The sequence below is a fragment of the Patagioenas fasciata genome, chromosome 8 (genome assembly GCF_037038585.1).
Source record: "Patagioenas fasciata isolate bPatFas1 chromosome 8, bPatFas1.hap1, whole genome shotgun sequence".
NCBI lineage: Eukaryota > Metazoa > Chordata > Aves > Columbiformes > Columbidae > Patagioenas > Patagioenas fasciata.
This window is the reverse complement of record NC_092527.1, coordinates 7,133,101-7,145,744: the sequence shown is the minus strand read 5'-3', so window position 1 is coordinate 7,145,744 and position 12,644 is coordinate 7,133,101. Positions and strand designations below refer to the sequence as shown.

The window sequence follows — 12,644 nt, the reverse complement described above, 5'->3', positions numbered from 1 at the left end:
AATGTTGTTTTGAAACCCAGGCAGAATGAAGCTCCCTTTGCTCCAAATACTCCCCAAACCAGGAGGAGATGGAGCTTCTATTCCCCTGCGTCTTTCCCTCTTTCGTCTCGTCCTGCCGGGAGAAAAGGCTGATTGATGGGTTCAGCCTTGCGGTGTCGTTCGTGCCCCCGCGGAGGAGCCGCAGCGCAGGGTGGTCCCTGCCATCTCCTCAGCGTCCAGCCTGATCTCTTGTTTTCTGCCCGGAGATCCACCCCTTGCTCTTGCTGTCCCACTGCACAGCTGGGGTGCTCTTTCGGGAGCCGGCTGGCCCTGGGCCACTTGAGGGCTCTTTCAGCTTTTCCTGCCGGTCCCCAGTGCTTTCCAGAAAGCTCCACCGGTCCCTGGACGTAGCTCTAGAGCTGCTGGGCTGGCCGCTCTGCAGTTACTGCAGTTAAGGCTGAGGATCCCTCCAAAGAGGGTCAGCTTCTTGCCTCAGTGCGCCTTGTCCCCATCTCCTCATCTCTCTGCTCCCTCCTTGCATTCTGGGGCTTGGAAAAAAAAATCCACACGCACATCAGATCTATGCGCTTTGTTTTTAATGCCTGAAAACAGGTATCTCATAGCTCTTAGAAGAGCAAGGCGTCTGCTCTGGGTCTTGCTTGTCCACGCTCATCCTTTCTTGGACGTTGTCTTCGAGTGCCCGCCCGAAGGAGAGAGCTGGGGGTGCTCTGACCGTGTGACACTCGGACTCGGGTTTATAAGGGAAAATGAGTTCTTGTTGATCATTTTTTTGAGCACTTGTCTGACGGATCAGGTGGGTTCAAAGGCCTTCCCAGCGTCTGAATGCTTCCTGGGGTTGAGTGGAAGTACGTGCCCAGCTGCGCTTCTTCTTCCCTGCTTACGCGGCTCTTTGCTAGAAGTCCGCGTGTTGCTGCTCTCAGCAGCACCTTCCACCATTCCCACGTCTGAGGCTGGGGAGACGCTGAGGTCTGTCATGCATTTTGATACCTCAGGAAAAAAATCATTAAAAGAAGGTGCTTCCTTGCTGGTTCTGGTGTCCCGGGCAGTTTCGGACCGGCCCACGCTGCACACTGGGCAGCTTCATCTCCCTGCCCATGGCTCAGCCTCCTGTGCAGGGACGCCCACCCTGCAGGGAGCTGCCTCTCCTGGGCACGGGCTGCAGTCCCCTGGTGCCACATAGGAGACGTCACCGGGCACATTTTAGGGGTGAAAGCGGGAAAGGCAGCCGGGAACCTCTCTGCATCTCCATCCCTGTGGGTCCCTTCAGCCAAGTGCCAGCTGCAGGGACCCGGGGCGGTGCCCGCTGGCTCCAGGGTGGGGCGTTGCTGAGCAACAGGGACAGCACATTGTCCTGTCACGCATCACCCACCCTGTGATCACTCCGGTGGTTGGATCACTGGTGGTCGGATCGCTTTTTGCGGTTGGCTCGTTTTCTGCGGTTGGATCGCTTTTTTCGGTTGGCTTACTCTCGGCGTTTGGATCTCTCTCGGCGGTTGGATCTCTCTTGGCATTTGGCACACTCTTGGCTTTGGATCACTCTCGGTATTTCGATCACTCTTGGCGGTTGGATCACTCTTGGCACTTGAATCACTCGGCGATTGGATCACTCTTGGTATTTGGATCAATCTCAGCGTTTGGATCCCTTTCTTTGGCAAGGAGGAGGAGGAGGAAGCTGCCGTCTGACCATCCCTCACAGCCTCCCAGGCCCCTCCAGGCAGAAAGGCTCCAGTCCCCCCAGATCAGGCTCCGTATTTTCTGTGGGACGGCAGCGATGGCCCCGCTCACCCTGTCCCAACTGCTGGATGTTGCCATCGGGACATCCCACGATGGGGCTGTGGACCTGCCATCACTGCACAGGCTGCTGCAGTCCGTGCTGGGACACCTGGGCCTGCAGGACCTGCCTGTTCTGGAGCCGGGGCACAGACCAGCTGCCCTCCTGGGAGGACACCAGGCCACCAAGGACCAGCCTGGCCTGGAGAAGGAGGAGGACAGGGCCCAGGGCACAGGGCAGCAGCCCCGGGAGCCAGAGGAGCACTTGCCCAGGAAGGAGCCGCTGCAGGGGACCGCCAGCGGCTCCCAGGACACCTCCTTGGCTGATGACGTGGGGCAGATGAAGATCACAGCCAACGAGATCAGCATCTCCCAGGTAGAGTCTCTTGTCAGTCCCTGGGGCATGGGCCACGGGCTGGCGGTGCTGGGCGGTGATGCCGGGGGTCCGTCCTCCTGGCCATGTGGCCGGGTTGACCCCGGGATCCCTTTGCCTTTGGGCTCTCGTGCTGAGCTTGAGGCCGGGCTTTGGGGACAGGGCCGGGGGACGCGGCAGGGGCCCTGGGGTCTGTCCTCACCGCTGCACGGCTGCCCGTAAACCTGCTCCTCTTTGCCTTCTCTTCCCAGGAGAGCACTGGGGGCCAGTCTGCCCCTGCCAAGCCCCCCCAGTGGGATATGGACAAGCAGCGTGGGGCAAGCTCAGCCCTGGGGCCGAAGGGACCAGGGACAGAGCCTGTGCCCAGGACCCTCGAGGGGAGTCCAGGGACACAGCCTGGCGCCCTGGGGATGCAAGAAGGGGAGCAGGGAACACCAGCGCCCCCTGAGAAGTCGGCAGGGCCCACCTCCAATCCAACCAGTACTTCTGACGCCAGCGCTACCATGCAGGCAGAGGTCCCCGGCACCCAGACCACCATGCCGGGGATACAGTCAGGGTCCCCTGGGCAAGAGTCACACATGCCTTGGGAGGCCTTGACTACCACTTTCGATTCTGCCCCCCACTTCCCGGTGATGGAGGTTTCCTGTCAGCTGGGGCATCTTGACCACTTCTGCGGTGCCCAGAAGCATGGAGCGGATGAGCTGACTTTCACCAATGTGGACTGGACAGAGTTGGAGGAGCAGCATCAGCTCCTCCTGGAGAGAGGTGAGAGCCCTGGGGAGCTGGCAGGGGGTGTTTGATGTGGGGACACCCTGAGTCGGGGGCTCATCCTGCTCAGAGCCTGGCCCTGTGGAAAAGACCCCCTCACCTACAACATGTCCCCTTGGCCTGTTCCCTCTAGGCCAGCAGAGCATGGCCCACATCCTGGCTGACCTCCAGACCCAGGTGTCCTCCCTGCAGGGCTGGGTGTCCTCCCTGCAGGGTATGGACTATGAGCTGCAGTACGTGAAGCACGAGGTGAGCCAGCAGCAGTCCCCGAGGGGGCTGTGGGGATGCCGGAGGGATTTGGGCAGGGAGGGGCAGCCAAAGGCCCCCTGTGCTGGGACGACACAGGGGCCGTGCCCTGACTATGCCCCCACCGCCGTTCCCAGGTCAGGCAGCTGGAGGAGGCCTTTGGAAAGCTGGGGCTGGCTGGAGCCGACGGGAAAGCGGGCAGCAGCGACCAGAGCCCCCTGCAGCTGGGGTAAAATGGCGGGAGAGGGTTTCCCAGCCTGCAGGGCTGCGACGAGTCCGGGGGGGCTGGAGCATCCTGGTGTGGGGGGGTGAGGGACACCTGCTGAGTGGCCCCTGGAGGTTAAACCTGCCTGTGCCCCATCTTGCTGGCCAGGTCCGCGCAGCAGGAGATGATCCAGGGCACGCTGGAGACGTTGGTGACCAGGAGGACCAAGCAGCTGCAGGCACAGGTGAGGTCTAGGAGGAGCACCCTGAGCAACTTCCGGCTCGCTGGGGTGGTGCTGGTGGGGTCCTGGACACGTCTCCTGGCTGGATGGGGCCATTGAGCCTCCATGGCACCTGGGTTTGCTGGCTGCATCCACCCCAGCTCAGAGGTGACTCCTGCTCCCCTTCCTGCAGCTGGACGAGCTGAGAGCCATAGTGGAGAGCGCGGGGCAGGAGCTGGCAGGGGGCATCTTGGACACCAGGATGCACGTGGCCCAGCTCGTCCAGCACGTCGTCACCAGCCAAGTAAGCCGGGTCTGTGGCCACGGGGCAGCCAGCCCCGCCTGGCACGGCACCAACCGTGTCACCTTCCTCCCTGCAGCAGGATGAGCAGCTGTTGAAGCACATCCAGGCCAGCGTCAGGCAGGTGCAAGGGGACTGCGAGAAGCTCAGGATCGTCCTCCAGGGCCTCCTGGATCACCGCTGCCAGGAGGAGAAATCCATTGAGGTGGGCGGCTGAAACCCCCGCGGGCTCAGAGCATCATCCAGGCAGAGCCCAGGCTGGCGACCAGCAGGGATTTGTCTCCCTGCCAAGCCGCTCGTAGCCCTGCAATGGTTCCAAATGCCTTTCCAGGAGGTTTTGGGGGAAGGTGGGGAGGCGGGGGGTGCTCGGCTGGCTGGGAGGCAGCTGCCACCCTGCCGTGGCATCACGGGTGCTTTCTGCATTGGAAGGCTCTGTCCCGGTGCGTGGAGAGGCTGGAGGAGGAGAAAGCGGGCAAGGAGGAGCTGCTGCTGGGAATCGCTGCGGTACGGCGTGGAGGGGAGCTGGCGCCAGACAAGGGGGTCCTGGGCAGGGTGACAAATGCCCCTTGTCCCTCGGGTGCTTGGTGGCAGAACCGGTCAGGGGGAGGGAGGGCTTGCAGAGCCGCTGTGGGTCACTCGCCAGGTCCCTCTGTCTCCCCACTTGGGTTTCTTTGGCTGTTGGGACCAACCCCACGGGAGTGATGGGGTGAGCGGGCCATGTAGCCACTTCTGCCTCTCCTCCGGATGGGAGTTGGCCCAGCCCAGCGTCCCTCCATCCCTCCCCCAGCGCTCTCCTGCCTTTCTCTGTTGCTAGAAAGCTGACAAAACCTCCCTGGCCGGCAAAGTCAGCCACAGCCAGTTCGAGGCAAGCGTGGAGCAGCTGAAAGAGAAGATGGAGGAGCTGACGAGCCGGGTGACAGGCCAGGAGCAGGGCTGGCACCAGGTCCAGCAACAGCTCAGGGAAGAGATGGACTCCAAGGTGAGGGCTGGCACGTCCCCACTGTGCACACCTTGGGGGCTTGGCAGCCTAAGGCAGCATCCCTCCGCGGGTCCCCAGCCGGCCGTGTCCCGGGGACCGTGACGTCCCATCCTGGTGCGCTCCCTTCCACAGCTGGACCGCCTGGAGCTGGGGCCGTTCCGGCAGCAGCTGGAGGAGCAATGGAACAGCCTCCAGGAGCAGCTGGAGGAGAAGGTGTCGCGAGCAGCGGCTGGTGAGGTGGCTGGGATCAAGAAGTGAGTGCCATAGGGACACCGGTGACTTTGGGGATGGTGCTGCGTGCAGGCAGGGCTGTGTGTCCCCCAGGAGCTGACCCAGCCCTTTTCTCCCTCCTCCAGGCAGCTCCTGGCCCGTTTCCAGGGCTTGTCCTGTGACCAGCCCCTCAGCATGCCTGCGCCTGGCCCGTGAGTAGCCCCTGCCCCTGGGGGGGACACTGGGAGATGGGTGCTGGTGCTGCAGCCGCGGCCCCCTCTCTGCCATGGGGTGACCATGTGGTGCTGCAGTGCCGGGCACTGAGCACCCCCATGTCCCATCTCCCAGGGAGCAGACAGGCGAGTGCCAGCGCCCCCCTGTGCCGCCGAGCTGCGGGGACCAGCACACCATCCTCCCCCCGCAGCAGCGCTGCCTCCAGCCGCACCCGCCCAGCACCCCGCGGCCGCAACAGCCCTTCGCTCGGCTCCCCAGCAAGCTCAGGGTGACACAGGTAGGGTTATGGTGGTGGCGTCTGAGCCTGGAACGGGGATCTGTGCCTCAGTGTCCCCAGGGAGAGCTGTCTGTGGGAGGGTTGTTGGGGATGCCGAATGGGGCCCCGTGTTTCAGCCAGCCCGCTCTCTCCTTCCCAGCACAAGGCGACAGAGCCGTTGAGCAGGGACAGACGCATCTCCAGGGACCGGCAGGACGGACAGCTGCCTGTGCGGGGGGGCAAGGAAGGTACGTGGGGTTGCGCTTTGGGAGGGGCCCCGGGAGGCCTGAAGGGGACAGCGGGGCAGGCAGGACGCCTGCGGGATGCCAGGTTTTCCCCCACCCTTCTTCCCGCTGGCTTCCCCCAGCCTGCCTTCCTCTGCACTCTTCTGCCAGGCTTCCCGAGGGACAATCCCCAGCTGTCCCCAAGGCAGGGGGACAACCCGGCCACCAGCCAGTGGTGGCTGGGGCACCAGATCCCTGTGCTGGAGCTGGAGTCAGGTGGGGGGGGGTGTGGGATGGTGGTCCTGGGCAGAGTGGGACACCAGCCTGTGTGCTGCAGAGTGGGGACCAGGACCCTGTTTGTGGATGTCTCTGACCCTGCTCCTCGCCCCCAGGCACCACCGCCTCCTCGGAGCACAAGTCGGCCTCATCCCAGGTCTCCCGGGCACAGGGGCTCTTCCCACCTCTCCAGCCCCCACGGGACGCATCGGCACCCCGAGAGCCGGGCAGGACTGGGGGTCCCCGGCTGCTCCAACCGCTCCAGCCCCCACGGGACGCATCGGCACCCCGAAAGCCGGGCAGGACTGGGTGTCCCCGGCTGCTCCAGCCCCTCCGACCCCAGAGGGATGCGTCGGCACCCCGAGAGCCAGACAGGACTGGGGGTCCCCGGCTGAAGCCTCGCCACACCCGGCAGTGAGCAAAAGAGGGAGCACTGCCAGGCAGCACCAATAAACAGTGATGGGCAGCCAAATGCCAGCGTGGTCTGAGTGTGGGGGCCCCGGTCAGGATCTTCCCCTCAGGCACCAGGAGGTGCCGGCAGCGTCCCTCGTCCTGCGGCCACGTGTCGCCGGAGGAGCTGAGAACAGCCCCCGTGCCACCCCCTGCCCGGGTCTGCGCCACCCTATGCTGCCGTGGTCCCCCTGGCCCCCCTGGCCTGCCCAGCGCTGTTTGACCCCCATGGCCCCTGCCAGGGGAGCTGCTGGCCCCAAAGGGGCTGTGCGGGAACTGGGATGATGATGCTCACTTGGTGCTGAAGGCGCTGGGAAACAGGTACCCCGTGAGGGCGAAAGCTCCTGGACTTCACACAATTCAATATGAATTCAAGCGCAGCCATTTATTACAGAGACAAGCCTCCTTATATACGCAGTTATTTCTTCATCACGCGTCCACGTTCCAAACACACATTGGCTGATCGGATATTGTCCATGTTCAGGTCTTGTTATAGAATTACCTCACTCTCATAACAGCTGTTGTTATTCAGCCTTCGCGCCGGCCTTGGAGTTGCTTTGTCTAGTTCAGAAACAAATCTCTATCTAACAGAAACCCATCCACACAACCATCTTAAGAAAATCCCTTAAATCTCCCACAGTACCCCAGCGGGAAGGGCGGCAGCAGCACACGGCTTCATGCAGCAGCAACTCCCAGCCCTGGCCGCTGCTTTGCTCTTGCATCTCCATGGCTGACAGGCCTGCGAAAGGGCTGCCAAGGGAAGGTGAGGACCAGCAACACCTTTCCGTCCTGGCACCTTTGGTATGGGAGGAGTTGCTGGATGTTCACAAATTGGGAACTCGAGGGAGAGAGAGTGAGGGGACCATGAGGTGACCAGCATGGGGCAGAGCCGCAGTGCTGGGGGCCTGTGAAAGGGCTGCCAAGGGAACGTGAGGCCCAAAAGCAGCTTTCGGTGCCGGCACGTTCTGTGTTGGAGCAGCAGGTTGACATTTTAGTTTTGCAGCTCAACTCGAGTAAGAGTGAGAGAGAGTGTTGGGATTGTTCGGTGCTGGAGCCTGTAGTGGTGGGGCTGGGAAGGGGCTGCCAAGGTGGGGACCAGCAACAGCTGTCGGTGCTGGAACCTTCCCTGTGCGAGCAGGCGCTGCACATCACGCACTCTGGAGCTTGGCTCCAGTGAGCGTCTGGACTGTTAGGTGGCAAGGTCACAAGTGGAACCATGCTGGGGGCAACTGGGAGAACTGGGAGTGACTGGAACTATGTTGGGGGAAACTGGGATCATGCTGGTGGCAACGGGGAGTGAGTGGATCCATGCTGAGGGCAACTCAGAGGAGCTGGAGCTGTGTGCCGTCCCCTCGGAGCCGCCCGCTGCGAGCTGCCCCCCCTCCGAGAACTCCGAAAAATCGACACCGCTGGTATGTCCCGTATCAGATCTGGAGTTCTGGGGCGGAGAGCAAATTATACCCTCTGCACCCGTTGAGCCATTGCCTGGCTCCGATGATGAATGGCAGCAACCAGCAAGTTTCAACAAGCCAGAACAAGTTAATCCAGCCAACGTGCCTTTGCCGGAGGACCCGAGGGAGCACCAGGATGGAGCGCCGCAGAATCGCCCTGACTTCCAGGAGGAGAGCCACGTGCAGAGCCTGAAGGACTTACTGAGACGGCAGGAGAGCCAGATGCACGAAGTTCTAGAAGCTATGGAACGACTAGATGGCGGTAACAGTAAAACTTTGCGATTAATAGCATATAAAAAGGCGTCAGATGCAATTAAGGACGGGCTGGAGGCAATTGGCAGGGAATGTGAAAAACGGGGAAGACAGGAAAGGGAGGGGGCGGAATTAGACCTCACTCCGGAGGAGCTCCGTATTAAAAGGGAGCGAATACAAAAATGGGCTAGACAATGTGTTGAAGATGGGATGTGGTCTGTAAGAGAAGCAGATGAATATTTGGGAGCGCGATATGGAAAAGGGCTGGAGACTGGGTTAGCAGATCGGTTTGCAAATATGCTTCGACCTAGTGATCCACAGGGAAACACAAGGGGATTGTATAGCAGTGATAGTAATGATAATTTGGGTGCTGCCCCTGTGCATGAGGGTAGAGATATTCCTCGAGATCATTCTCATAATGCAGGGCAACGTTGGCAAGGGGTAATCAGAGATGCAACCATTGAAAGGATCGTGTTACCTGGTAGTATTACAGCAATGCCAGTGCACATAGATAATAGAGGACAAAGGCAGTGGTCACCCTTTGATTGGAAAACGGTTAAGCAATTGCAAAGTGCAGTTATGCAATATGGTATGGATAATAAGCACATGATGCAGCTAATCAATTCATTTTTCAAGGGGCAAGTACTAACTCCAACAGATATTAGGGCATTGATGGAGTTATTGCTTCCTCCAACGGGGTATTTGCTGTTCTTGGACAAGTGGCAGGGGAAGGTGGAATTGGCAGTATTAGAAAATGTTCGTTTACCAGCTGATGATCCGTTGCGGTTGGCTGGCATGGACCAGTTACTGGGTGGTGGGCAATATGCGGATGGTGCCACTCAGGCAGCACTTCATCCCAGGATTTTGCAGCAAACGCAAGGGCTTGCTCTGGCAGCAGTGAAAGAATTGCCAAATAGAGGTAACCCTGTGCCACCCTATTCTACAATAAAGTGGGATCCTGGGGAGCCATATATGAAGTTTGTGGATCGTTTGAAAGAAGCTATAGATGCCTCTCCTAACTTGACTCCAGAGGCAAAAGCTGCTGTGGGGAAAGATTTGGCTATGATGAATGCAAACACCCAATGCCGACAGATATTAGCCGGTTTGGGAAAAACTGCTTCTCTGGCAGAGATGGTGGAAGCTTGCACACGGGTACCGATTATGCAACAGGAGGTAGAAAAAGCAAAAATACATGCTCAAGCCCACGGTGCAGCCTTGGCTGCAGCACTTAAGCCTGCAATGAAAGGCCGAAGCCCTTCTTCTTGTGGCCTAGCATGTTTTACTTGCGGACAGACAGGACATCTTAAAAGAAACTGCCCTCAATACGCTTAACAGCATTGCAAAAATGGCATAACTGTCCAGTTAATCTGGTAGCAGATTCTCTTTATGTTGTGGGAGTTGTACAAAGAATACATAGAGCGCTTTTGCAGCGAGTTTCCAATTCCTTGTTGTTGGAAGCATTGTTAGATTTGTGGAACGTATTAGATTATAGGACAGCACCAGTATTTATCATGCATATAAAAAGCCATACTAACATACCAGATGGTCTAGTAGAGGGAAACACAGCATTATAGACAAACTTGTGGCAGTAGCAGATACATCTCCTTTTGAACAAGCCAGACAAGCTCACGAATTCTTTCATCAATCCTCAGCAGCACTCCGAAAGCAGTTTACACTTACCAAGGAACAAGCTCGAGCCATTATTGCAGCTTGTCCTGATTGTGCCCGCATAGTGCCTCTCCAACAAAAGGGAGTAAATCCTCAGGGCTTGCAGCCAGGTCAGTTATGGCAAACTGATATTACTGAATTTGCACCATTTGGCTGACAAAAGTACATTCATGTGTCCATAGATACCTGTTCAGGACTGCTGTGGGCTACAGCCTTGACCTCAGCAAATGCAAAGGCAGTAAAACGTCATTTACTACAAGCTTTTGCTGTCATGGGTGTCCCTGCACAAATCCAAACAGATAATGGTCCTGCATCCGCTCTGACGGACTTGCAGCCTTCCTCGTCCAGGGGAAGGTACAGCACCTGTTTGGAATCCCTTATAATTCTACTGGCCAGGCAATTATTGAGCGTGCACACCGCACCTTGAAAAATCTTTTGTCTGTTTTGAAAAAACAAGGGGGAATTGGTGTGAGCCCAGAAGAGGTATTGATGAAGGCATTGTATGTGCTGAACTGGCTTAATCCTAAGAGTGAAACTGAAATGGAACCGGTTGTTATGCACCATATCAAAAATGTCAAGGATTTTTCCGAAAATGTGCCCAAGGTTAGTGTGTTTAATCCGACAACACAACAACGGGAAGGTCCTATGTCACTAATAACCTGGGGAAGGGGATATGCTTGTGTTTCTACAGGTAACCACAAAAATTCGTGGATCCCAGCAAAGCGGGTGAGACCTTGGTTAGCTAACAGAGAAGAAACCGATTGCAGTGATGACAACCCTTAACCTCAGAGGTGTTATCGCTTTTAGCAACGGATGTAGCCAATGTTGAGAATACCACTTTGTAAAACAGAGCAGCAATTAATTTTTTGTTATTGGACATGTTCACAGTTATGAAGAGTTTGATTGTATGTGTTGTTTGAACTTAAAAGGTAAAAAGATAGAAGATTTGCAGCACAAGAAAATAACAGAAGATGTTGGGTTTTTTGGGTTGGATGCCTTGTTTGGTTAAAAGGAATATTGAAAACAGGTCTGTTCTTGTTAATTGTAGTTGTATTAGCCTTAATGTTCTTACCCTGTATTTCACACTGTCTTTAAAGCATGATATGGCGTATTGTTAATATTATATTAAATAAAAGAGGGGGAGATATAGTGGCAGAGCTCTCTCCACCCCGGGGGGATGGGGTTGTCACCAGCCTGGCTGAGAGGTGAAGCCAGGGACAAAAGAAACTAAAGGAGCACCATTAGAAGGTAACAATGAGTGAGCAATCGCCGGACACACGCGTGCAGAGCGCTGGACAGCACATGCAGCCTATCATGTTATTGTATAGCACGAGTTACAACCAATCGCATTGTTGTAAGGCGCGTGGACAGGGCAGCTTTGCTATAAAGCCAGCCCGGTCCGACAATAAAGCGAACTCTGTGAACATCACATTGGTGTGTCAGGTTCCGTGGCTCGCATGGAAAAAGCAACATGGGAGCAATGGAGATCGGACTGGGGAGAACTGGGAGTGACTGGGACCACAGTAGGGGTAGCTGGGAGTGACTGGAACCACGCTGCGGGCAACTGGGAGATACTGGGAGAATGCTGGTGGCAACTAGGAGTGACCGGAACCATGGTGCTGGCAACCAGAATCACGCTGGAGCAACTGGGATGACACTGGGGGGAACTGGGGCCATGCTGGGGGTAGCTGGGGGTGACTGAGATCATGCTGGATGTGACCGGGAGGATGCTGGGGCTGACTGGGAGTCACCGGGATCATACTGAGGGCAACTGGGAGTGACTGGTACCACGTTACACGTTTGTGTTGTAGGGGATTTAAATGTTGTTTTGAAACGCAGGCAGAGTCAGATCTGCAGAATGAAGCTCCCTTTGCTCCAAATACTCCCCAAACCAGGAGGAGATGGAGCTTCTATTCCCCTGCGTCTTTCCCTCTTTCGTCTCGTCCTGCCGGGAGAAAAGGCTGATTGATGGGTTCAGCCTTGCGGTGTCGTTCGTGCCCCCGCGGAGGAGCCGCAGCGCAGGGTGGTCCCTGCCATCTCCTCAGCGTCCAGCCTGATCTCTTGTTTTCTGCCCGGAGATCCACCCCTTGCTCTTGCTGTCCCACTGCACAGCTGGGGTGCTCTTTCGGGAGCCGGGTGGCCCTGGGCCACTTGAGGGCTCTTTCAGCTTTTCCTGCCGGTCCCCAGTGCTTTCCAGAAAGCTCCACCGGTCCCTGGACGTAGCTCTAGAGCTGCTGGGCTGGCCGCTCTGCAGTTACTGCAGTTAAGGCTGAGGATCCCTCCAAAGAGGGTCAGCTTCTTGCCTCAGTGCGCCTTGTCCCCATCTCCTCATCTCTCTGCTCCCTCCTTGCATTCTGGGGCTTGGAAAAAAAAATCCACACGCACATCAGATCTATGCGCTTTGTTTTTAATGCCTGAAAACAGGTATCTCATAGCTCTTAGAAGAGCAAGGCGTCTGCTCTGGGTCTTGCTTGTCCACGCTCATCCTTTCTTGGACGTTGTCTTCGAGTGCCCGCCCGAAGGAGAGAGCTGGGGGTGCTCTGACCGTGTGACACTCGGACTCGGGTTTATAAGGGAAAATGAGTTCTTGTTGATCATTTTTTGAGCACTTGTCTGACGGATCAGGTGGGTTCAAAGGCCTTCCCAGCGTCTGAATGCTTCCTGGGGTTGAGTGGAAGTACGTGCCCAGCTGCGCTTCTTCTTCCCTGCTTACGCGGCTCTTTGCTAGAAGTCCGCGTGTTGCTGCTCTCAGCAGCACCTT

At 57.5% G+C, this 12,644-nt stretch overlaps 1 protein-coding gene across 4 annotated transcripts; it reads left to right on the top strand.

Moving 5' to 3' along the window:
• Positions 1-61: 61 nt before the first annotated feature.
• On the top strand, positions 62-11,312 carry LOC139828532 (uncharacterized). Of its 4 annotated transcripts, none has more exons than XM_071811594.1 (14): positions 62-2,146; positions 2,395-2,908; positions 3,045-3,160; positions 3,295-3,386; positions 3,531-3,606; positions 3,776-3,886; positions 3,966-4,088; positions 4,313-4,387; positions 4,698-4,862; positions 4,995-5,116; positions 5,219-5,284; positions 5,421-5,583; positions 5,723-5,810; positions 6,179-11,312. In XM_071811594.1, exons 1-14 carry the CDS (start codon positions 1,772-1,774, stop codon positions 6,478-6,480), a joined length of 2,388 nt encoding a protein of 795 aa, XP_071667695.1. In that variant the 5' UTR covers positions 62-1,771; the 3' UTR covers positions 6,481-11,312. The 4 variants fall into 4 exon arrangements, with proteins under 4 accessions (XP_071667695.1, XP_071667694.1, XP_071667697.1 ...); XM_071811593.1 differs by having other exon boundaries at positions 3,963-4,088; XM_071811596.1 differs by lacking the exon at positions 3,776-3,886 and having other exon boundaries at positions 3,963-4,088.
• The last annotated feature ends 1,332 nt before the right edge of the window (positions 11,313-12,644 follow it).